This window comes from Asparagus officinalis, unplaced genomic scaffold (genome assembly GCF_001876935.1).
Source record: "Asparagus officinalis unplaced genomic scaffold, Aspof.V1 AsparagusV1_Un690, whole genome shotgun sequence".
NCBI classification, from domain to species: Eukaryota; Viridiplantae; Streptophyta; class Magnoliopsida; order Asparagales; family Asparagaceae; genus Asparagus; species Asparagus officinalis.
In genome coordinates, this window is record NW_017972950.1 from 74,272 (window position 1) to 99,883 (window position 25,612).

The 25,612-nt window shown below is 35.8% G+C and overlaps 3 protein-coding genes across 4 annotated transcripts; 1 reads left to right on the top strand and 2 right to left on the bottom strand.

Annotated features, from left to right (window-relative positions):
• Nucleotides 1-248: 248 nt before the first annotated feature.
• LOC109828074 (60S ribosomal protein L18a-like protein) lies at nt 249-10,897 on the top strand. 2 transcript variants are annotated; one of them, XM_020395111.1, is made up of 5 exons: nt 249-393; nt 8,534-8,603; nt 9,618-9,741; nt 9,818-9,935; nt 10,620-10,897. In XM_020395111.1, exons 2-5 carry the CDS (start codon nt 8,576-8,578, stop codon nt 10,671-10,673), a joined length of 324 nt encoding a protein of 107 aa, XP_020250700.1. In that variant the 5' UTR covers nt 249-393; nt 8,534-8,575; the 3' UTR covers nt 10,674-10,897. The 2 variants fall into 2 exon arrangements, with proteins under 2 accessions (XP_020250700.1, XP_020250701.1); XM_020395112.1 differs by lacking the exon at nt 249-393 and adding an exon at nt 7,039-7,207.
• Nucleotides 10,898-11,241: 344 nt separating this feature from the next.
• LOC109828071 (UBP1-associated proteins 1C) lies at nt 11,242-17,977 on the bottom strand. The gene is made up of 7 exons (XM_020395108.1): nt 17,823-17,977; nt 17,664-17,738; nt 16,376-16,503; nt 14,880-15,357; nt 11,830-11,940; nt 11,624-11,738; nt 11,242-11,455 (listed from the first exon to the last, which is right to left on the bottom strand). The coding sequence occupies exons 1-6, from the start codon at nt 17,907-17,909 to the stop codon at nt 11,667-11,669; spliced, it is 951 nt and encodes a 316-aa protein (XP_020250697.1). The 5' UTR covers nt 17,910-17,977; the 3' UTR covers nt 11,242-11,455; nt 11,624-11,666.
• Nucleotides 17,978-18,528: 551 nt separating this feature from the next.
• Nucleotides 18,529-19,413, bottom strand: LOC109828070. Its single transcript, XM_020395107.1, has one exon. The coding sequence runs from the start codon at nt 19,411-19,413 to the stop codon at nt 18,529-18,531; it is 885 nt and encodes a 294-aa protein (XP_020250696.1).
• Nucleotides 19,414-25,612: the final 6,199 nt, after the last annotated feature.

A 25,612-nucleotide genomic window follows, 5' to 3' on the forward strand; every position in this document is an offset into this window, starting at 1 on the left:
TAAAAATTTAACTATTTTTTTATTTTTTTTTATTTTAATTAGATATCAAAGTTGATGATTAATTGCTTTGAAAGTAATTTTTTCTAATTGATGATTTGAGGAGTAGTTTTGTAACTACTGAGATTTAGTAGGCCTTTTACAAATACCCATGATATGAGGGTTATATATGGAAATAACCCATTTTTTCCCTGCTCCCTACTATTTAGCCCACCAACCGAGTTAAAAAATCCAAAATCTAAAAGCACCGGCCAAAACGCACCCACAAAGCTCGCCACTTTCTCCTTCAATTTGCTTCCTTGCTTGCTTCAGTACATTATAAACAGCCCCAATCCCCGACACCTTCGCCATTAAAATTTCCTGCAAACAACCTCAGAACTTTTGTCCTCCACCGCGGTAAGTTTTTAATCTTGTGTTTAGTGCTAAAACCATTTTTATTTTCATCTTTTATTACCAATTTTTAAAAGATTTTCGGGAGACCAAGTCGACATCTTTCTTAGGAAATCTAGTACTTGTGATGATTTCCTTCGATGGGTCTCCTTTATTTCTTCACCACCTGCGCTTTCTGCGTAATGGGTTTTAGATTTCACTACAGTTTCATGCTTAATTCTTAAAATTTTGAGTGTTAGGTACCGTGAATTGTTTCTCTTGAGCAGACTTTTGCATGTGTAGTGGAATTATGAAACCCCTTTTGGGTTAGCTTTTGTTTGATGCTGTCTAATTTGGGTGTACAAGTGTATTAGCGTCAACAACTCTTTCTGTTTTAGTTTCCATGTTAAGTTCTCTATTCATGTTTAGTTCTGCTTATTCATATTAGCAAGGTTCAAGGTTCAAGCTTAGAAGAGTTTTAGGATGTAGAGAATCTATATTCTCATGCTTTGTCCTTGGTAATCAATTTTTTACCGACCTTCTAGCGGTCGACCATGGATTATTTAGTTATGTTGAAGCTCTTCAATTTTCGGAGACAAGTGCCCCATGACGAGACTTGTAGCCTTCCGAGCAAATTAGGGTGTTAGCACTTTTAACGTTAAGTTTTCCCATCGAAGCAACCTTTTTGGGGAGTCTAAAATTACAAGTGCACGGAGAGAAGTCCAATGTTTGTAATTGTCCAAGTCTCAGTTTCATAGTTATATCTACCCGTAGAGAAACATGCATGTGTGTTGAATAATTATGAGAGTTAGTAGATTAATAGGAAGGTGGTTAGTGTATTTATAGTTCTTCAATACGTCTGATCTTTGATCAGATTCTACTTATACGCGATCGTTGTCGAATAGGTAGAGAAACTGTTGGTCAAATATTCACGCACCGAAAGCCACCGAAAAACTGTGGCTGCCTTGTTTTTTGTCACAAAATCAAGCCACCGAAGGAGCAAGAAAACAAAAAAGAGGAAAGGATGAGCATCTTTTGTTAACAAAGAGAGAATGCTTTGTTGACAATGAGAGAAAAGGAAGGTGTATGAAGGTGATGTTTTTCTATATAAAGCATCCGCGAGAGAGTGTTGGGCATCAATCTAAGTGAGAGAAAAATTGAGAGGCAGCAATCAGTGAGAGAAAATTGAGAGTAATTTTCAGAGTGAAATTTGGTTGTGAGTATTTGTGAGAGTGTTTGTAAATTTTGTTGGAAATTTATCAAATAAATAAAGATTATAGCATGAATTTAAACCCGGAAATTAAATAAATAATACATCAAAGATAGATAATATAAATTAGAGAAACAGGCCTGACGGGAGCAGTCGTATAAACACTGCCCTAGAAGATTGAGGACCCGCCTATCACCCTGGCGCAGATGATCCCTTCTCCCCTAGCGGTAAAAACCCACGGAAACGGCCCGGCCTCTGCACTCGGGCGAGAGTGCAGAGCTTCAGCTCAGATGAAGAAGTTGCCCATAAAGTAAAACTAAAGTATAGATGAAAATGATATGTAGAGGAGAAAAGAAAACAAGATAAGTTTTCCACATTTTTCTTCATGTTTCTTGAGCTCAACATATGTTGTTTATATAGGGGTTGAAAAGAGCCGTTACAAAATCCCTCAATAAATTTCGTAACGTTCGTCATAATGTATAGTCATTATGCCCATTTTAATTACAAATTAAAACACATTAAAACATATTTTAATTGCATATTTTAATTACAAAAATTTATTAGAATTCATTAAGGCAAAATTGCCTTTTCTTTAAAAATATCCAACAAAAACATCCACATGCATAATTTTACTCATCCATGTGAAACTTGCACTTAACACTACCGAGGTTGTTAATATGTGAGTATACTCCCACATTAGATAGGATAATAAACAGTAATGTAATTAAAATAAAAAATGAGGTCAATACCTAATAGCTATAGCTTTTGGGTTAAAATTGGTTTCTACTAGTAAGAGGTTTTTTTTGAAGAAATCGTAAGAGTCATTAACTCTAGATTGGGTCCATTTCCCAGCAACAATCACAGATTAGAGGTTTATGAAGAAATCATAAGTTGAAGAGGGTATCATGATAACCCATAAACACATATAAAGGGATTTAATCGTTCAAAGTTAGGATTTTTTTTTCCTCCATGAAATTTAGCCTTTGATAACCAACCAATAGATTTCGTAGTATCCTGACACCAGGCTTAGTCTTGTTTCTAATTATGAAACTAAGCTCATCAGTCAAGTATGACGGCTACAAGGCAATAAGCTACAACTTAGTTGACAAGTTGGAAAGAGAGAGCGCCCTGCCAATAAAACTTGACCTTATCTGTGGACAGCCAACTGAAACTGATCATAATGGGCCCTGTGGCTGCAGCAAGCTAGTGGAGCAGACATTGCATCAGTGCTAATTAAACTAGGGGCAATAACAAGTAATAAATGATCATGTATGTGAGGATCATGGAGATAATGGACACTTGATATTGAAACTTTGCCAGAAAAAGCGGCGGATGTAAATAATAGTTGAGTGCGTGGGGCACCAAAACTTCGATGGTTGGTCTCAAACTAAAGGGTTGGATCGGTTGGTTTCCTATTTGATGCATCCCACGAGCGTTCATGAGGCTTGCTTAGAAAAAGCCAGCAAGTGCAGAGAGATAGAGACCTTTTTAAATGTTATAGTGTTTTTCTCCTCTACGTCACGGGGAGGCTACACCGTAATTTATGAATAATAATAATAATAATAATTGTACATACGTGCTTTAAATTTTTCAAGTGCATTCTTGCATAAAACCTTGCAATTAATCATGTAACAAATGCAAGTTATCCAAAAGATATATGAACATTTGAACAATATCCATCATAATGCAATAAAAAGAGATGGACTTTACATTTGAAGATTTGAAATATAATCCATCATATAAAATAGAATTTTAAAAAAAAATGCACCTCTTTGATTTGTTCGCTCATATATTGATCATTTATCATTAGGCAATATATGATGCAAGAAGCGTAATTAAATAAATGCATATGAATTATTCTCATAATTCCGGTTCTCTTATTCCAAACCAAAAACTCCTAAAGTGAAAAGATTAAAGTTTCACCCGGGTAGTTAGCCAGGTAAGGATAGTACTAGAGGTTAATCAAAGATCAATTAAGTGCCTCGTTCCTTGCAGAGCGCGTTACGCAACCCTTAAACCTTGCCTTAGACACCAACTAATCCAAGAAAACTTGAATCGGTTCACTCAATGAGTTTTTGTTCCTTAACAGTATATAGAAACTTTAAATTATTTCCTGCAATCATTTAAATTGCCTAGCAATTATACTGCAAACATATGTTGGATAAGGCCGAGGAGGGGTTTACCTATTGATGTTCGAACCTCATGATTTTCATGTCTTGAGAGTAAAAACTCATCTGCTGCAGACAACTGCCACTTAAGTTGCTGAACAAATCTGCATTCACTTTTACCACCTTCTGTACTAAGCTTATTAGATGCATAAATACACTAATGTATGAAATTATTAATAGAAGGCATCATATTATTGATAGCTTAAAGAAATAAAAGTATTAAACCATGAACAAATCCAGATATTTCAAAGCATCTATTTTGTTTTCTTTATTCTTGTCAAAACCATGCATATGAGACTTTCAAACATAAATAAGTATTAAAAGCTCAAATTATTTATTGGTGATCATCAACGTTCAACTACAGAGCATATTCACTAGCACAAGAGAATAAGGGTAGGCTTTAGATGATTCTAACAAATATAAACTAGGCTTTTAGAAACCAATAAAGGTTCTTTGATATTCGTAATTTACAATAATTATTGATTATAAATCAACTATAAGACAAATGTAATTAACTGTTAATTTAACAGAAATATTTAGCTACAATTTTTTAATTATTAATTTTTTTTTAAAATAACCAAAACTGTTTACATGAACAGTAACTTTTTAAATAAAATGAACAGTGCCGTTTTCAAAATAAATGAACATTAACATCATTTTTAAAATTAAACAGTAACGTCATTTTTTAAGAATGAACAGTAACATTTTTTTTTATTGGGGATTCAAAATCAGAATACAAAACTTTTTTTTTTAACAAAAAAAGCAATTTAGTAGCAATTTCCTTTTTTTTTAAATTCGGATGAACACTAACCATCTCGAATGAACAGTAACTTTAAAATAATTTCAGATTTAAATCAAAGCTATAAACTTCTCAATCTTCTAGATTGTTGGGAATTAATCAAATAAATAAAGATTATAGCATGAATTTAAACCCGGAAATTAAATAAATAATACATCAAAGATAGATAATATAAATTAGAGAAACAGGCCTGACGGGAGCAGTCGTATAAACACTGCCCTAGAAGATTGAGGACCCGCCTATCGCCCTGGCGCAGATGATCCCTTCTCCCCTAGCGGTAAAAACCCCCGGAAACGGTCCGGCCTCTGCACTCGGGCGAGAGTGCAGAGCTTCAGCTCAGATGAAGAAGTTGCCCATAAAGTAAAACTAAAGTATAGATGAAAATGATATGTAGAGGAGAAAAGAAAACAAGATAAGTTTTCCATATTTTTCTTCATGTTTCTTGAGCTCAACATATGTTGTTTATATAGGGGTTGAAAAGAGCCGTTACAAAATCCCTCAATAAATTTCGTAACGTTCGTCATAATGTATAGTCATTATGCCCATTTTAATTACAAATTAAAACACATTAAAACATATTTTAATTGCATATTTTAATTACAAAAATTTATTAGAATTCATTAAGGCAAAATTGCCTTTTCTTTAAAAATATCCAACAAATTTTCTCACCTTAGTGAAAGATATGCATCAACCCGTGGACGTAGGTAATTTTGTGCCGAACCACGTTAAATTTGCATGTCTTATTATTCCGTATTTATTTCGCTTTCTCGTAAATCTGGTTATAGGGAAATTTGCGTAATTTTCCAACAACTGGTATCATAGCTGAAGAGGTTGATGATTCACCCGATCTTCTCCTTCGAATTTCTTCATTAAGAACCAGATCACGAACATTATCAAATTTTAACTTATTGCTTCCCGACGAGCTACTCACAGCTGTGACAGTAGCATTCCAACTTTCTGGTAGAGAAGACAAAAATATCAATGCTCGTACTTCTTCATCAAACTCAATTCCAACTGAACTTAACTGGATTGTGACTGTATTGAGTTCACTGAGATGTTGAGCTACCGATGCGTCTTCTGTCATCCGCAAATTGAACAGTCGTCTCATCAAATGAACTTTGTTTGAGGCAGATGGCTTCTCATACATGTTGTAGAGAGCCGTCATAAGACCCGCCATGGTCTTTTCCTTTGTTATGTTGAAAGCAACGTTACGGGATAACGTCAATCGGATAACTCCAAGGGCTTGTCTGTCGAGAAAAGCTCACTCTTCATCCTTCATGTCATCTGGTTTACTTCCTCATAGAGGTTGATACAGCTTTTTCTGGTACAAATAATTTTCGATCTGCATCTTTCAAAAGTCAAAGTCCGTACCATCGAACTTCTTAATTTTTACCTTCTCTTCGTCTGCCACCATCGCTCCCACTCGAATCTGGCACCTTCTAGATCGTTTCTGACTGTTTCTGCGAACCACCGTGTATTAAGACACCTCTGCCGACAAATCGATACCGCCGGCAAAGTTTCACTATTCACGAAATTTACTATTCACATAAATAGTGATCTTGCAAAAACTTGACAGAAATCAAAACCAGAGCTCTGATATCAGTTGTTGAGAAATTACGTAAATTCCCTTATAACCAGATTTACGAGAAAGCAAAATAAATACGAAATAATAAGACATGCAAATTTAACGTGGTTCGGCACAACATTGCCTACGTCCACAGGTTGCTGTAGATTTTTCACTAAGGGGAGAAAATTTACAAACACATACTCACAACCAAATTTCACTATGAAAATTACTCTCAATTTTCTCTCATTGAGTGTTGCCTCGCAATTTTTCTCTCACTTAGATTGATGCTCAGCACACTCTCTCGGATGCTTTATATAGAAAAAACATCACCTTCATACACATTTTTTTCCTCTCTTTGTCAACAAAACATTCTCTCTTTGTCAACAAAAAGATGCTCATCCTTTCCCCTTTTTTGTTTTCTTGCTCCTTCGGTGGCTTGCTTTTGTTGACAAAAAACAAGGCAGCCACAATTTTTCAGTGGCTTTCGGTGCGTGAATATTTGACCAACAATCTCCCACTTGAAGACTGATTTCAATCTGTCTTCACATCTCGATCTATACAGCAGCTCTTCCCCGGTCTTGATACTATTGTAGGCCAACTGAAGCTGAACACAACTTCAGTTTGTCAGTAGTCACCGTCTTTGTCAGCATGTTTGCTGGATTTTGAGCTCCACTGATCTTTTCAAATTTCAAATTCCATCTTCCAGAAATGACCGGATAAAATGATATTGCACATGTATGTGCTTCGTTCTAGAATGAAAAGACGGATTTTTCGCTAGATGAATAGTACTTTATCTATCGCAATATAAGACATTGTCTTCTTGTTTCTTGCCTAATTCATCCAAGAAACTTTAAAGCCAAATCATTTCCTTGCTGGCTTCTGTAACAGCGACATATTCTACTTCAGTTGTGAAGAGCGTGCACACATGGCGAAGGTCTCGTACGCCTCAACAATTGGAAGTCTAATATATGTCATGGTTTGTACAAGATCAGATATTGCTCAAGCAGTGGGAGCTGTTAGCATGTACATAAATAATCCGAGCAAGATACACTAGGAAGCAGTCAAATGGATCCTCAAATATCTACGGGACACCACAGGTAAAACACTTTGTTTCAAAGGTGGAGACACAATACTAATAGGTTATGTGGATGTTGATTTAGTAGGAAATGTTGATATCAAAAAGAGCACTACGGGGTATGTATATACTCTAGGAGGCACTCAGTGAGTTGGGTTTCTCAATTGCAAAAATTGAGAGTAATTTTCTATATAAAGCATCCGAGAAAAGAAAGGTGTATGAAGGTGATGTTTTTTCGATATAAAGCATCCGAGAGAGAGTGTTGGGCATCAATCTAAGTGAGAGAAAAATTGAGAGGCAGCACTCAGTGAGAGAAAATTGAGAGTAATTTTCATAGTGAAATTTGGTTGTGAGTATTTGTGAGTGTATTTGTAAATTTTCTCCCCTTAGTGAAAGCTCTGCAGCAGTCCGTGGACGTAGATAATTTTGTGCCGAACCACGTTAAATTTACGTGTCTTATTATTCCGCATTTATTTCGTTTTCTCATAAATCTGGTTATAGGGGAATTTGTGTAATTTCCCAATAGAAACCACCATTAATCCGTTTCGACACCCTATTTGATACTTTTTTTGCTTGTGAGATCTGAGTTTGGAATACGTAACATTTTACAGATCTCTGGCAGGTCAAAGAACCAGTATATCCCGTGGAAACTTCTCATATCATAACAAATTGTTTTCATGTACCAGGCATGAGTCAGAATCGTGTTTTGTATTAAGGCCTTCTTCACTACCGGTTTCAATGAATGATGGAGGTTTACATAATAGCTGACAACCAAAATAAAACTTAGCCAGATCTCTATGAAAGAATCCTTGCTGAATAGCAGGAGCATTCGTCAAAAAGGATATATGTGGAGAAAATTCAAAACATTTTGATAACAAAGAATTTGCCTTTTTGTTATTGGTACTGTTCTACTCTGAGAACCTCCCCTCAATGACAGCATTCTTTCAACAATGTATTTCTGTGCAGCAAAAAAAAAAAATCACATTTATGTAGAAGTTTGTCTAAAGTTTGATTGATTTGTATGTTATCAAGCTGAACACATGCAAGATGGTAGCAATATGGATGCTTGAAAATGAAATGACATATATGCACAATTTTACCCATAGGTTTTTATCTGAGAATTTCACTTGTCACATAAGACATTTAACTTCAAAACCATATGACTTGGGCTTGTATTGAAATAATTCTTTGATATCATTTTGTAACTTGGAAAACCAAAAAAGTTATTGATACTTTTTCTGTTCTTACTTTTCTGTAAGAATCAGTTTAGCTTTCTGTAACATGATTTTTCTAAGCTTTTACTTGATCTTCTATTAGAAAGATAAGAAAAACATGCTATTTGCTGCAGGCGCCTGGAGACTTCTAAGGAACCAAGACAAACGTCTCTTCTATGCGAGCTCTTGTGAAGATGGATCGTGGTATCCATTTGTATTTCCTATTTTAATGCATTATATTTGTTTGGCTTTACTGCATGCAGACATTTACTTGCTTTACCCTTTCGTTCCTTCCCAGTGATGTTCATCTATTGCATAGCTTATTGCTCTTTCAATTTAGTCCCTTGTGCAACGATGAGACTCCGGCATATTATATATTATGCACTAGTATGCGTGTGGTGTAAAACTATGCTGTGTTCATATTGACTCCAAGCACTGAAGCTGAGAAAAATACACTTAAGAAAAAACAAATCATTTAAATAAATTACTAAGCTATCCGTGTTTATCTCCATATACTAAATCCCCCTCAATTGATGTCAGCGCATACCAAACACAGAAAGGCTAGTTTAATTTCATCTTTGATACGTCAGGTATTGAGACTTTTAACGGTGTTAAATCAAAACTATGGGTACGTAAATTGGGAGTATAAATGTTTAATCATCTTTTTTAAACCTTTTGTAGGCATCGGATTCTCTCCTGTACTAGTTGTTATCAGCCAATACTAGCATGTATTGGTCCTTATTGGCACTAATTAATCATATTGGTACATTATTAGACTATCCTTGTTTATTTTACAAGTGACAGGTATCATGCTTTCATTCGTGGGAAACAGAAAAAATTATAAATGAATTTTGGAAACTATTGAGTGTTGACGATAGCATATGAAACTGGCTTGCATATGAAACATAACAATCTACTTATTTCGTTAATTGTGGACTTTAACTGCCCACTTCTCATTCTAGCACTGACTACTAATAAAATGTCTGTAAAATAAGGGTTAATAACAGGAAATCCCCCTAATGTTTTAGAAGTGATAGATTGGCCCCTCAGTTTTAATATACACAGTGAACTTGGATGTAAAATAGACTAAGCCCATTGTTTGTACTCCCATATAAACAAGTATGTGATATTATATTGAAGACTGTCACTTGTATCTAAAATTTATGAATATTTGACAAGAAAGTGGGTAAATGTCTGCATTGATCTTTCTGCTTGCAGGTGAACCTAAGGGGGAGAGAGACAGTAGCGGCAAGTATTATTTATTGAGAGATGAAGAAAATCCACGCTTTGGAATTTATGATAAGCCCCTTCCATGCTTCGGGTGTGGCGTAGGATGGTTCTCGTAAGTTTGTGAAATCTCACTCCTTTCTCCTCCTTTTCTTTAGTATTTATCCCACGGCAATGCCATTTTGTTACAGGTTTCTTGTAGGATTTCTTTGCCCATTGACATGGTACTATGCTACATTTCTGTACTTTGGTAATTACTATCGAAGAGACCCAAGAGAGCGAGGCGGCCTAGCTGCTTCAGCAATTGCGGTTAGTCTATTTCTTGGGTTCATTAACTTGTCTAGTTGTCTAAATACCAAGGTTAAATTTCATGAAACTACCATGAACCATTTGGCGTTTTACACAAAAATAACATAAACTATTCTTTTAGTGAAAAATAACATAAGCTTGAAAATTAAATGGTAGTTTTATGATAATACTTGAAGGTCCGCGGTTATCTGTCATCAATTTAAATGCTCATGATGGTTTACTTACCTGAAAGTTCATGATAGCTTTGTGGAGCATAAATAAAAGTTCATGGTATTTAGTTCACGGCGTCTTTTCTGAAGGTTATAGTAGTTTTCTGTTGGTTTGAAAGTTTATTGCATCATTTACTATGGGGGAAAAAAATATTTTATGGTATCTTTTCGCAAACTCCTACTGCATTGTTTGGTACGAGGAAATGGGTGGGAATGCAATGCTTATTCTCACTTTTCATTCATGTGTGTACCAAACACGTCTTTTTGGAAGCTAGCGTGCTCGTTACCGCTTCAGATTCATTCCCATATTTAGTGGGAATGGATATTTGCTAATGAGTTGGTGGGAATGGGCTAAAAAAGATTGTGATTGCCGTCGCATTCTCTAATCACAGCCAAACACGGCAGTTTGGGAGTTTACCCAAATGGAAAGTCAAATTAATATTTACTTTTTCTTTTCCTTTTCCTTCATCTGCAGGCATTGGTTTGCACAGTTGCAGCTTTCATCACAGGGCTCGCAGTTTTTCTCTAGTTCAAGCAGATTCTTGCCGCATTTTCCATTCGACTCTCTGTCAGCTCTCTTAAGCATGAGACTACAACATACCAGGCTTGAAAACATGCAGGGACAAAATTATTCCATTTGTTGGGATTTTGGCACTGGATATGTATATCTTGTACAGTGAGATTGTTTAATATGCAAGAGTCATGTTTTCTGTATAAAATTATGGAATAAGAGCTCAAGATAATACGCACCAAGACTCTCGTCATGTACACGAAACGTCGAGAACTACAAGGTCTTCTGATGAAACACATGCGCTCAGAATGCTAGTCTTTGCTCAGAAGACCCTCCAAGATAATCCTTAGGTTGATGATGATCTCTAAAATCATTGGGCTTTTATTCCTGTTAATTATGCATTTTATTATCTCTCTGCTGAAAATAATCACTTATACCTCATTTTTCTTATTTTCATGTAAAGCGTTGAGCGTGAGCAATAGAGCAGAAGTTTAGAGAAATTTAGAGATAATTTTCAAGGTCAGTCTTAAAAAAACAAGATTTCCTCACCATAGCAAACTAATGACCTTGAATCGTTGTTGGAAGATTAAAATGCAGATACAAAACCTTTGATTAAATCAAATCATAAATAATTTCCCATCGAGTACAATCTTGAATCAGACCGTCTTCAGTCGCTTACAAGATCTGACTAAGTTCATACTCTCAAAAAAAAAAAAAAACTCTCTCGTGTCAATCAATAACGCACAAGAATGGGCGCATAAATCCAACACGCCCTTATCAAATAGCAGTCACAAAATTCCCTGAAAATGCAAAAATAAATGACAATAAGTTAAAGACGAGAAACATAAAGCGTCTTCAGAAACCTGATTCCATACAGATATTGACAGTATCAACAGATGAGCTGATGAAATAATTGATAAATACTCTGATGCAGAAAATGAACGATGGAGTAGAAACAAGTTCCTCACCGCAACATGGCAACATTCGCGAAAGAGCTATCTGTAGTAATAATCAGGATTCTCCGGTCTTTCCCACCAAGCAAATGCGTTTGTTCTCAATCGAAAATCGATTCGTTGAATTAATCTGGATTACATGGCGTTTAAAGAATATCAATATTTAATCAAGTAAATAAATAAATAAATAAATAAAAGATGGGAATGTCATAGCTCCCGACCTCCTGCATGAGCTTATCTCGAAGGAGCTCCTCATCCTCAGTTACACCAGATTCCTTGAGGCCTTTAAGGATGAGCTTCTGTAACTTTTTGATCTTCATAACGCCATCCGACTGTCATGAACAACATATTTATGAGCTCTGATTTCTCGAGAACATATCCTTTGAATGATTCAACAGTCGAGCTTTGTGATGTGTGTCAGCTAAATTATAGAGACCTAGGACTTCCATTGTCCTAAAAGGGTTCTAAATTACAGAAACTAGTAGAGTCCTATTACAATTAGGAGGTTGTTAAATCTGAATTGCTGCGCTTATTAGAATGATTTTGGTGAGGAGTTTGCAAGGTCTCAATTAAAGATCTAGATGGTCTTATTCTAAATTTCTAATTGGGAGTATGTTCAGAGTAGAATGTCTAAGGAGAATTCTACTGAACACTAATCCTAAGTAAAATACTACTATGAACAAAGGGTTCTATATAAAAAATATTGTTAAAAGTTGGATAGGCCTTTTCCCCCTTCCGTTTTCATCCTATGTTATTCAGTTTATTTTCAGTTTTAACTCCTGCCAAATCAAGTCCGCTTTTAGCTTGGATTCAAGGGTGTCTTAGAGAGATCGTGTCAAATTTCGTCAGTTAATGTTATCTGTTTATTTTGGCTTTTGCCCTCGGGTTCTCTTTTCTCTCTCCGGCTTCGAGAGTAGTATAGGAAGGCCATGACCCAATTTTTTGGATTTCCTTCCTTCATTCCTCTTTTTTTGCGTTCTCTACGGTTACAAGATCCCCCATGATGCAATTCGGAGCAGCCAAATGAATGGGCTCTTGTAACCAATTGGAGAGGGGTACAATGAGATTGCATTAGATGATCTGATGTTTTTAAACTATGTAGTGAGGATGATGTAGACTAAACCTTTTGATGCTTAACTCCTTTCCATGTCAGTGCATTGTTGGATTTGCACTTTCTAGCGAGAAACATACATGAAAGTCGATACAAATCTACTTTAAGAATGGATAGAAACAAAACTAAAGTTATGTATTGACTAGAGACAAAATTAGTTGTGTTCAAAAAGACTTCTATCATGTTCAGTTTCAAATAAGACTTTGAATTAAGTGGAGATGCTTAGCAATTATCTTCCAAGATTATGTATCAAGTGGTTGGAAAATTTTCACTAGAATGAATTTGCACTACTCCACACAGAGTCTTTAGCTTAAATAGTCAGTGACTACTAAAATTATATTTACTTAAGGGCTCTACTTTGAGCCTTTTTTGTAACATTTATAAAAATGAATGTACAAATAATTCAAAGGTAAAGTTCATCAGTGATGGTAATTGAATTAATATAGTTTCATATATGAAAAGATTGTGTTATGTGCATTTGATAACTTCTCTTTTGATGCATATTTAGTTTCATTCTATTCTAATTTTTAAAATGAATAGATTGATTAAGTTCTTTAAATTTGTCTTTCTAGGTCATTTGTGGTGTCAAAGGAATAAACAACAACAACAAAGCCTTTATCCCAAATGTTTGGCGTCGGTTATATAAATCCTATTTTTCCATTCTGTTCTATTATGAGCCAATCTCCTTCGTCAATCATTAAAATATCATTCTTAATAGCAAAAGAATGTTGGAGTTAAATTCAGCTCCTCAATAGCAACCACTATGATGCTCCTACTATGGTTTAGCTCCCTATTGGATACTCCGAAAAGAGTATGTGGATTTAAATAGTGAAAGCTGGGGGATTCAAGTGCAACTACATTAACCTCTTTCGCACTGGATGAGTCAAACAACTAGTTGCACTCAATAGGTCGTGCGGCTTACATAATGCTAATGGGCTCGCGGTCCGGGGCGTAACAAAGTGGTGTCATAGCCTTAAGATATTCATTTACGCCTTATAAGAGAGGGTAGCATAGTGTACATAGATTATATCTGTTTCCAACAGCCTTATATTTCAAGTAATCTTAGTTGCACTTGGATTGGAGATTGAATTTAATTGGAAAGAATAAATTGCAATTGGAATTCAATTCTAATTGGAAGAAGATTAGAATTGATCATCTAAGTCAAAGGAGTCTTACAGGAATTCAAGATAGGGGGAAACTCTTTAAATATCCCTTGAGAGCTTCATTGTAAATCAAGTCATAGGAAAACATAGGAGAGTTGCATACTATAAAGAGAGGTTGGGAGAACTAAGGAGAGAAATCTAGGGTTTGTGAGAGATTCTTTTGGTGATATTGAGAGGATTTTTCGTGGGTTCTTCAAGAACATAAGAAATATTGCACCTTGTATAATATCTAGGAAACGAAGACTCAGATCTCTCCCCATGACGTAAGCGATTGCTGAACCATGTAAATCTTACATGTCATTGTGCTCTTTTTGTTTTTCTTTCTATGGCTTATCGCTTTCTCTTTTATTAAAATAAGTTTTATCGGAGTTCCCACAATGTACAGTGATCAATTGCTTTACAAAGGAGGAGATGTAATTGGAGTTTTGGTGATGATGCTTCCATAAGCAACGCTTTAGCATTGAATGCCGAATAGTGCGCAACAATTGGTGTCAGGTTGTGGTGGGTGTGCACCACTAAGGTAGGTGTCACTGCATCTGTATTGATCAAATGCCAAGTAAATACAACACAAATGTCCAGTGAGATCTCCTATAGTATAACTCTAGTACAAATAGATGTTTGTATTCTTTAATCAAGTTAGTTGACAAGCAATACAAGAAAAAACTCTGAGTAGACACCGCTCAGTTCACCATTAAAAATCAGTCCTTGCATTAACTCTTGCATTTGCATGCTCTTCTATCTTGCCATTGTTCCATCCAATTCATTCAAAGGATCACCATCTCACATACAGAGATTGATGGCATGGGAAGGCCACTAAATATTTTAAAGATGAAAAAATAACCGTAGTTTTACCATGACAATGAAGAATAAATCTAATAGCTAGGTAAGTTCTGTTCTTTTAGATGTAAATTTCAGTTATAAATGGTGAACACATCTGCTGACAGAATAAAAACGTAAACATTGTAGGAAGCAGAAATTTTGTAGAATGAATGCGTACCGATTTCAAAGTTGAAGTAACCAACTTCTTCCACCTAATTTTACCATGGACTGATTTCACCCTTTGCTTATCTTCTTGCTCTTCAGAAATCAACGATTCATCTACACTCTTCTTTTTCTTTGTTTTACGTTTTGATGCTTCATAATCTCCTGCTTGTATTACCTCCCCATTGGTTAAATCAGCAGCATTCTTTCCTTCAACTTTTCTCTTTTTCTGATTGTCTTTGTCATCTCTGGTGATTTGGGCATCAGAGTCTTTTGATAGATCACTTTCTTGCACTTTGTTAGAAGAACCATTTCCTTCAACTGATTTCACCAATTGATCATCAGCAACAGCCTCCTTCACCTTAGGAGTTGTCTCCTCCGTTTGACTGGATTGTTTCTGAGAAGCATGGAAAGCTCGTGCCTTTGCTCTGTGTTTCTTGCCATCAGCATGGAGCAGCAAAGCCTGTTTGCTTGTAGCATTTGTGTTGCAGAGACTATTTGATTAAAAAACAAAAGGGAGATGATCCAGGTTCAGTTCCCTATCAACAGGATTCAACACATGCATCCTATCCATAGTCTGAAGTGTTTATACAATTATACTAAAGAATCAACCAGCCTGTTACCTCTTGTGTATACCATGCATTAAAAAAAGTATAGTGTAATAGAGATTAGAAAATATATATGGGAGAATTCCATTTTTCAGAATATGCATTTTAGATGTCTAGAACAATGATAAATAGATTACATATATGGACCATGAAGGTTGGGAGTTGTAGGTTGGAAATCTAGACATAAGCATGCACGCGCGCACGGACACAAAGGTCTATTGAAACGAAGGTTGGAACTCTCAGTGTTAGTCATGGATCCAAATTAATTACAATTAAATGGTAAGGTACATAGAGAATAAAATGTATCTATGAAATGACAGTTCTTCATTATTTTCTTTGTTATTCTAAACCATTAGATAGATTCCGAAATCTAATTTAATAAAAGGTTAGATCCAGGATGTGGTAATAATCTAAAGCATGAACCACTCAATTAATCTTGTTTCATCGGATTCAGAATGTTATATGTTATATGGTTCTGAAGGATAAACCAGACAGACTGTTCCAATAAGATTTCCCTCTTGGAAAAAAAGACCATTTTCGTTAAACCATCTCCTCCCTGAAGGAAGCTCACTAGCAGAAGTGGGAGAAATGGGAGTATACTCTGATCAGTAAAACCCCTAATTATCCTTTCACTGGAAACAAGCTCTGACAAAATTAGCATGAAACAGCTTCAAAAAGAAAATCTAAGGCAACTTCAGCTAGACATATATATTGATATGATAGAAACTGAACAAATATGCAAATACTTTTCTAATCTAGAGAAGAAAGATCAACATATTTGACTCGTAAGAAGTGTCTTAACTCTGAAATGTAGCTTGAGAAGAAGGACAACCAAAAGTCGTTTAGCTACCTTCAAGTAAAATTAATTCAATACGGACAAGTAAATTAAGAATGTTTAACTTACCTACAAAACCAAGGAGCATGTGAAGATAAACCAACATTTATATCAACGTCTGAATTTTTCTTAGGCTTCTCGATCTTTGTTTGTCCATTATTTGATACATTTCCTTGACCTTTTGGACCATATTTCTCCTGTAAAGTTTAAGTCAAGTTCAAAACTGGAATCATCAGGTTATAATACACAATACTAAAATATGCTGAAGAATTAAGCAAAGACACTCTAAAACCATGTGAATACAATAACAAAGTATATGTAATGCATATAACAATGTAAGGAGTAGCATGCCTTGTGTAAAATAAACATGCTCCTTTACTGCAGTAAATAACGTTGTGTATTCGCCTTCAAGATTCTATTACAGAAGCCTGTTTTACCTAATAGCCTTGCGCAAAAATTGGGCAAGAAGAGGTCCTACAGTACTAACGGTAGATTGTGAACCATTCATAAGACTAGATTATTCTTTTGTTGTTTGAGACATTCTCTGTAGTATATTTTCGATTAAAGAGGCCAGGATGACTTAACATAGTTCAAATTAATCACAACATAGGGCATGTCAAATGTTGTCATAAGTACACACGCACAGGATGCTGCCCCCACCCAATTTCCAACACCGTACGCTAAGAAACTATACACCCACGCTCACAGTGACACATGCGCGCACGCACAAACCAACATCTGCCGCATAACATGATCAAGAAACATCCAACACTATCTTAAAATTCAAGACTCACAAACTGTCGGCATGTAGCTTGAGCATTTATCTAACTAGGCCTGACAAAGGCCACCGACCCACAAGTCAATGAGCTAATTTGATATTTTATCGATGATTAAACCACTGTTCCACAGGTCCTCAACCTATCCGCATATATATTCCCATCTTATTCTTCTCATTGTATCACCCAGACTGGGACACTCAAGCCTACAAATTTAGATCCAGAGAGGAAACTATGACTAACTTTAAACTAAGCCGCCAGTCGCGGCTATTGAGAGCCACATCCAGTTTCAACTGTGCTGCGCTCTAAATCAGGGTAGACAAGTTTGTTCCGGTTTCCTGCGGAATTTGATAGCAGAAATCATAAATAACCTCCTCATAATCATGCAACAGAACCAGACTATATCTTCCCTGCAATGAAAAATATTAGTTTCTAGGATTGGTTTTCATTAAGTTTCATAAACTCTCAAAAAGGGATTTCCTTTTATTAAATTTTAGGGGGAAAACTAAATTAAACGAAGGCTGGCGATCACCAAAGGTAATAATTTTGCAATAAAAAATAAATCACAGAAATGAACTAACCGCTTCAGTCATGCACTGAGTATGGCTCTGAACGCTCTCTTGATCGAACATCTTCCCACAATCAATACATGATAACTACAAGCAAAAAAAAATCAAAAAAAAATCAAAAAAAAAATTCAAATTGAAATCGACGGCGTCAAAATCACACAGAACAAAGACCTTGTAAGCAGAGCACAAGCGGAAATGGTTGGCGAGCTTCGGCTTCTTCAAGTTCTCTCCGCAGTCCTCGCACTGAAACCACACCATTTTTCGTTTCTCCTCTCTCTCTCTCCCCCTCTCCCTCAATCGAGAATGACGATGGAGGTTTTCTAGGGTTTTTGAGGGGGAGATTGTGGATCGGTTTTATATGTCTCTTGAAAAAAAAATCAGCCCGAACCCGATAAGTGCACTTATTTGCTCAAGTTGGGCCCTCAATGCCTGTTTGGCAATCACATCGGAATGAGGCCTCCAGGAGTCGAAATTTTAACCTTCTCTCTCCTGCCACATCATTTTATTCCCCCTCCACATAATTTAACAATCTTTATTTTCTATCATCTCTACAGCAGGAGTTTTTTCAAAAGATTTTTACTTTATTTGGGACCCACTATAACACCATCACTCCAACATATATACCCCACCTTATTTATTCATTTCTTTTTCTTATTTCATATATATTACTACTACTACAATTATTATTACTAATATAACTCATTTATTTATAATTATAATTTTTAAATATTTACATAAATAATATATATTATTAATTTTATTTTTGATAATATTTTTATATTAACAAAAAACACACAATTTTATTAAGCATATGGAAAAGTCAAACACACACAAATTATTGAAAACATTAAAGAAAACACACATTAAATTGGTAAATCTAATCAGAGGTTATTCCAAATTTCTGCCAAATGTGCTCGATGAGATCCTTTTTCAACTGAATATGTTGGCTCCTATCTCGTAGTTCGGCTCTAGTATGATTATCCGATCCGGATCGGTCTCGAACATGGACTTGAAACTCAGGCAATACGTCTGTTTGAACACTGGAAGAGGCGGAAGAGCTAGGATTGTTTGACGGTTCAAAGTCGATATTTTCCCAGTTTCGCGAATACGAATCTCGTTCATCTTCCACTATCATGTTATGTAAAATAATGCACGCCCTCATTATTTCATCTTCCCAATGCATGCAATCGATACTTCCAATCATCCCTGGGAAACCACGCTCTTGTCCAACTTGGATTAACCTCTGCAAGTCTTGCACATTGGGTCGTCTTAAGTATTCATCTTGAAACAAGGCTATTACCCCTTCGTAAAACCTCTGAGTACACTCAACCGCAGTAGATTCTCCTATCTTCACGTACTCATCACAAGCATCAGCTGCTACTCCATATGCGAGCATGCGTAGGGCAGCAGTACACTTTTGGATAGGGGTTAAACCAAGCTTGCCCGCATTATTACGACGTTGTGTGAAGTAAACGTCGAAATTTGACATAGAATCCACAATTCGTAGAAAGAGAGGCCTATTCATTCGATACCTTCGTCGAAATTGGGCATCAGTGTATGTGCATGATTCGGCAAAGTAGTCGGCCTTGAGCCTCTCATGCGCTGCTTGATGATCTCTATATATGGACTTTCTCTTGCGCGGTTGTTCTTCTCTCCTAAGCAACTCTTCAAGCAGTTCTTGTTGCCTATCAAACATTTTATCTTCTAACTCCCATTCTTGTTGGAAGTATTCGAGATTGAATTCATTTAGGTTTGGATCCATTGGAGGGTATGTAGAAAAAATGTTGATAGGTATACTCCAAGTTGTGCATTTGGTGAGCATTTATAATGAAAACTTTTGTTCAAAAACATGCAATTGCAACGACATGTGGCGTATGGCATGCATTCTTTGTCTTTAATTGCATAGAGTGGTCAATTCATACCAGAGAGTTGTCAATTCAACCCTTGTCTTTAATTACAGAGAGTTGTCAATGCATGCCTTGTCTTTAATTGCATAGAGTGGTCAATTCAACCCTTTGTCTTTAATTACAGGGAGTTGTCAATTCATGCCTTGTCTTTAATTGCAGAGACTTGTCAATTCAACCCTTTGTCTTTAATTACAGAGAGTTGTCAATTCATGTCTTGTCTTTAATTACATAGAGTGGTCAATTCAACCCTTTGTCTTTAATTACAGGGAGTTGTCAATTCATGCCTTGTCTTTAATTGCAGAAACTTGTCAATTCAACCCTTTGTCTTTAATTACAGAGAGTTGTCAATTCATGCCTTGTCTTTAATTGCATAGAGTGGTCAATTCAACCATTCGTCTTTAATTGCAGGGAGTTGTCAATTCATACATTTTTTAACTTTAATTGCAGAGACTTGTCAATTCAATTGGAGAGGGAGTAGTCATTTCAATTGGATTTATTCAAATAAAAAACAACGATTTTATTCAACACTCCAATTTCAGCACACAAAACACTTAAAAAAACACTTAAAAACACATAAACAAACTAACAGACAAACAACAACTTCTTCATTTGCCAAACAGTTCTTTCCTCAACAACTGATATGCTTCTTCATCTTCATCGTCACGATCTGGTTTGTTTTTCAAAAATCTCCACGTCTCCATATTCTTGGCACGAGCGAGGACATTCATAGCTTCAACAGTACTTGCTCTTTTCGCTTCCGCCTTTTCACGAGAGGTGACTATATTGGATAACTCATCCTGAAGTTCGAGCTTCGGTTTCCTTGGTTTACTGGACGAAGCTCTAGCTTTCTTCTTTGTCGTGTCTCTACCCTCAGGACGTACTAGAGTAGGAGCGGAGGATTCAACATCTTCACTACTACTCTTTCTTTTCGAACCGCTACTACCCGAGACTGCTACTCCTGGCATATATTTTGGTTGATTGCGAACAACCTTCCACTCATCCACCAAATTAAACGATGTACCCATTTTCTCAAAGTACAACTCCCTGCCTTTGGATATGTAGTTTTCATCAGACCAACCACTTTGCTTCTCCCTGCCTTTGGATAATTTTGTGAAGGATCCATTTGAAAAAGTTTGAAGAATATAGAAGCAAAAGCAAAGAGAATGAGAATAAGGTGTTGAAAACTCAGAATTTTTTTGGTGTCCAAATTACACAAGACTAATCTCTATTTATAGAGGTCAAAAAATAAAAATTATTGCTACACAAGACTAATCTCTATTTATAGAGGTCAAAAAATAAAAATTATTGCTATAAAAATTATAAATTAATTCCTAGTATTTATCTCCCAAAATATCATAAAATTATTGCTATAAAAATTATAAATTAATTCCTAGTATTTATCTCCCAAAATATCATTTAAAAATTAGAAGTAAAACAAAAAACGCCAACCAATCAAGCCTTGACACATGACTTGATGCATGGGCTGATCACATTGAACACACGCGCGTGTGCAAGTTTGGCCTAACAGCTCCTGCAACTTCGCCACATGTCGCGTGCTGATTGGTAGGCGCCTTTAATTTTTTTTTAAAATACAGTTGCATGCTTTTTTCACGGGACCCACGCGGTCAGAAAAACCAATGGTGAAATATTCACCCCTTTGACTCTGATTTTCCATTTCACCACCCAAAAAACCACCTGCTGGAGCAAAAAACCCCCCCAAAAACCACCTGCTGGAGATAGTCAGCGTCATTTTATAGGGGTTTTTGTTTTTTTAACCCAAAGTTTTACCCCAGCTTATTTACGGACCCACCCACTTCTATAAATCTACTCCTTTATACAAACGAGAGAACTCAAGATTTACTATTCACGCTACAGTAAATACTATAACAGTATTTACTGTAGCAACATGGAACTGGTCGATGTAGATTTTTTGAAAAACATTACTGTAGCACACGGGAATAATGCAACAGAGGGCGGGATATTGTAGCAATTTAAAAAATTTAAAAATATTGTAGCAGTTAAACCGGGATTAATGTAGCGTGAAAAAAATATGTCGTGCTTAGCACGGTGTTCACACTAGTACTCGTAAACCTAAAATAACTCATGCCAGTTATTTTTAAACACAACCTATACATATACCCTTAATCTTTATACTGTATTTTCTTAATTATTCTAAATTTTCAAAATTGTCTTTCTTCCCCAAATGGACCAGCTCCCTCTTCTTCATTTCACAGTACTAAAGAGCACATCTTCAACACCATCATGCTCTCCCAACCTCCCCTCTCCATAAGCGTTGTTTGCTCAATCGAATTGTTAATGAAAACTAAGTTGAATTTGGTCACTAGATGCATGACCTTATGACAAACTTTGGATTTTTGGGTTCAGATATGTTCAGATTTTCCTTTTCTTTTTTTTACAAGTATCTAATTTTGGTGAAGAGGCCGATGCATGAAAAATGTTTGACAGAATGACAAAGATGGATGTAATTATTTGAAATACAACCATTAGTAGTTATGCGGGTGTTCGATGAAATGTCCGAGAGCAATTGAGTTTTGTAGAATGTGATGATTGCAGTTTATGTGAAGGTAGAATGTCCGAGAGTAATTTCTACTTTGTTATAATGCATATGGACCCGTATGAGTGTTTTGGTCATGTGGTTAATGGGTGCATTGCATTTTGTGAAGGATTCCATAACTCCATGGTTTTTTCCAACAATGACTTTATTTGTATGTGTTTTTGTGTGTATTTGGGCTAAAGTTGTAATTATTTATGATGAACTAAAGAGCCACACTTCTGCTATTAAAGAGCTATACAATTGTGTACAATGAGCTACACTTGGTAAATAAGGTGCTACGCTTCGACATAAGGTGCTACACTTTTATTAGACATTAGAATATATAAACGCTAACTCGTTTTTGTTAATCAAACACATTCATCAAACACTACAACATGTACATGCTAGCACATTTTCATTCATCAAACACCACAATATACACATGTACACGTAAAAGTGTCAATCGAAGTCCAAATAAAGCACAAAATATCCCCAAAATGGACCCCAAAAAAATTTACAAAATACTAGAATTTCAGCTTAATCGCCACCGCAACATCAACATCCCTCAAAGACATGCAACATCAAGCAAAAACAATTCGTTCGTGGCACGTTTATCGATCCCTCCGACTGATCCCTTTGAGGTAATCTCATCATCATACTCGGCTCTGAGTAGTTTACAATGGTCTTTATGAAACACAGTAGAACAAAATGTTGTATGTGAAGAAGTGGGTTTCCATAATGAATCACTTGAGGTATTATTGGGAACAGGTTGGGTTTCTAAATAAGTCATGGTAAAACTTTGGGTTAAAGAGCAAAGACCCTTATTTTTTTTAACTAGGTTAGAACTGAACGGGTAGGGGGTGGACGAATTCTAGTCTGGTTAAGAGGATGAAAAATAAACTAAAATAAAGTTGAGCCGACTCTGCCCCGGGTTTTTTAACTTTTTCCAAACATATCCCTTATTTAATCAAGAACTAAAGGGTTTTCACAAGGGTAATTTTCAAGACTTTAGTGATTTTCAAAATAGTTGAGATCTCACGCGGCCTAATGTCATCCGCTCTAATTACCACTTAATTGGAGAGAATCCAACTACCAATTTCTTACGTTAGAACATACCATATGAGTCGTTCTAATCCATAAATAGGTAAATAAGGGTCAATTTTAAAATTTCACAGTCAGGCCATTCTGATAAAATTTATAATCTTAAAAAGAGTCATTGAGCTCCTATTTTGAGTGCTAATTTATTCGTACATTCTTTGATATTGAGTTAAAAATGCCCATCTCGTTTGAACGCTGTTGTTGATTTAGGCTAAAAATTAGCAAATATATAGATTTGGACGGTAATTTATAATCTTAAAAAGAGTCCTTGAGCTCCGATTTTGAGTGCTAATTTATTCATGCATTCTTTGATATTGAGTTAAGATGCCCATCTCCTTTTAACACCGTTAATTAGGCTAAATTAGCAAATATATAGTTTTAGACGCAAGGTTTTAAATGCCGGATGTCGGGTTCATGTGAGACGGCTAAAATTCATGTCGGGTAGTAAAAATCGGAGATATGTCGGGGGACATGAAAAACATATCGGATTGCCATATCGGATGGTGTGCATATATGTAATATAAATATCATAAATAAAATCTAAACATACTTAATAAATTCATCTCCTTTTAACACCGTTAATTAGGCTAAATTAGCAAATATATAGTTTTAGACGCAAGGTTTTAAATGCCGGATGTCGGGTTCATGTGAGACGGCTAAAATTCATGTCGGGTAGTAAAAATCGGAGATATGTCGGGGGACATGAAAAACATATCGGATTGCCATATCGGATGGTGTGCATATATGTAATATAAATATCATAAATAAAATCTAAACATACTTAATAAATTCTATTGTTTAAACATATAAAAGAGTAAATAACTTATGATACTTAAGGTTGATGTTGAAGGAAAGAAGTGAGAAAAGAGGAGTCCGATGTTGATGGTTAAGGAAAGAGAAGTTCACCGATATTGACATCGAAGGAACAGCTCGGAGAAGAGACCAATGAGATGTCAAATGAAAGAGAGAAGATGAGCGACGGAAAGAGGGGTTTTTTGCTAGTTAAAAAAAAACCTCTTTCGTTCTGACAATTTTGAATGTGTAACAAATAACTATGTAAGACCACAGCAGCATGGAAACCTAAGCTTTCTTATGATAGTAATAATAATAATGATAATAATAAAAGTTGCACAACATATTGTCCACCTGTTCAAATAAGATTATATAATGAAATAAACAACATTACACCCCATGAAATATGGATCCTGCCAAGTTTGGTCCGGAATGATTTTGGCAGTAGGATTTCACAAAAAGGTACAGAGAAATTCCATATATACAACTTACAACTTTCAATTCCACTTACAGGAAAAAAAAATCATTTTCCAAAACATTATTATTTTACAGGGTGCCAAAAAAATTTTTTTTACTTGCATTCAATTAAATAAGCCACATTTATGCTTGTTTGTACATGCTGAACTCACTCCTTCGCATTCCCCTCATGAACGTTTAGAAGCTTCCTTCCCACTTTTCTGATTTACGCATGCTTCTTTGTATGCATCTCTAAGAACACGCAAAGGGTTAATGACATCTTCCATTTCTGGACGGCGAGATGGCAATGGATTCGAGCATGAGAGACCAATCTTAAGAATCCAAGCTATACACTTCAGAATTATTGTATCGTCATTAGCTCCGCTGATATCCCATGAGAGCAAGAGTGTATCTATGACGTTGAGAACTCGTGCAGGAGAGGCCATCTCAACGTATCTTCTGAGATTCATACCGTTTACAAAAGCATCATCAGTGGGTCTCTTACCGGTAAACATTTCTAGCAGAAGTATTCCGTAGCTGTAGACATCTCCCTTTGTCGTGATTTTGTTTGCCGTTCCATATTCTATTTGTTTACGTATAGAGATGAAAGTTAGGGTACAAAATATAACTTGAAACGTTTTGTTTGAAAAAGGATATCAAAGAGAAAATTCTTGTGTGTGAGCATGAGGTTGTGTTCGCATGTTTGTTGTTTATGGGTGTGGCTGGGTACGGATGAGCAGGCATGTGTAACACTAACACGTTGCGTTAGTCAGTGTGTGTGTGCAGGCGCATGCTTCTGTGTTCTGTGGGCGAGTGTGTGCAAGGGTTTTGTGTCTTGTGTGTGGGAGTGTGGGTACAGGTTTGAGTACTCAATTATATCATACATGTATTAGTCTAAAAGACTCGTCATCTATTTCTTGGACATATATAGTACACTTCACATCCATTTCCTGCAGCTCGCTAAACAAGGATTGTGTTCGTTTTAGGCCATACCCGGTCCATGAGTACAATTTTAAAGGGTCATTTAAGTATTTAGTTCAAACATGAGCTATTTTCCAATTTATAATCTACTTAATAAAAGAAACATAAAATAGTAATAGGAATTTTAGTTCTCATAACATATGAATGAAAAAACAAAATCGATCTTGTGCAAA

Bases quoted from the DNA above. Each gene is read 5' to 3' on its own strand.
- LOC109828074 (XM_020395111.1), top strand. From the start codon at position 8,576: ATGCGAGCTCTTGTGAAGATGGATCGTG. The intron at 8,604-9,617 runs GTATCCATTTGT...TTCTGCTTGCAG, and splicing joins TCTTGTGAAGATGGATCGTG to GTGAACCTAAGGGGGAGAGA. The intron at 9,936-10,619 runs GTTAGTCTATTT...CTTCATCTGCAG, and splicing joins TAGCTGCTTCAGCAATTGCG to GCATTGGTTTGCACAGTTGC.
- LOC109828071 (XM_020395108.1), bottom strand. From the start codon at position 17,909: ATGGTGTGGTTTCAGTGCGAGGACTGCGGAGAGAACTTGAAGAAGCCG. The intron at 15,358-16,375 runs GTAAGTTAAACA...TTAATCAAATAG, and splicing joins CATGCTCCTTGGTTTTGTAG to TCTCTGCAACACAAATGCTA. The intron at 11,739-11,829 runs GTCGGGAGCTAT...CATGTAATCCAG, and splicing joins GAGATAAGCTCATGCAGGAG to ATTAATTCAACGAATCGATT.
- LOC109828070 (XM_020395107.1), bottom strand. From the start codon at position 19,413: ATGGATCCAAACCTAAATGAATTCAATCTCGAATACTTCCAACAAGAA.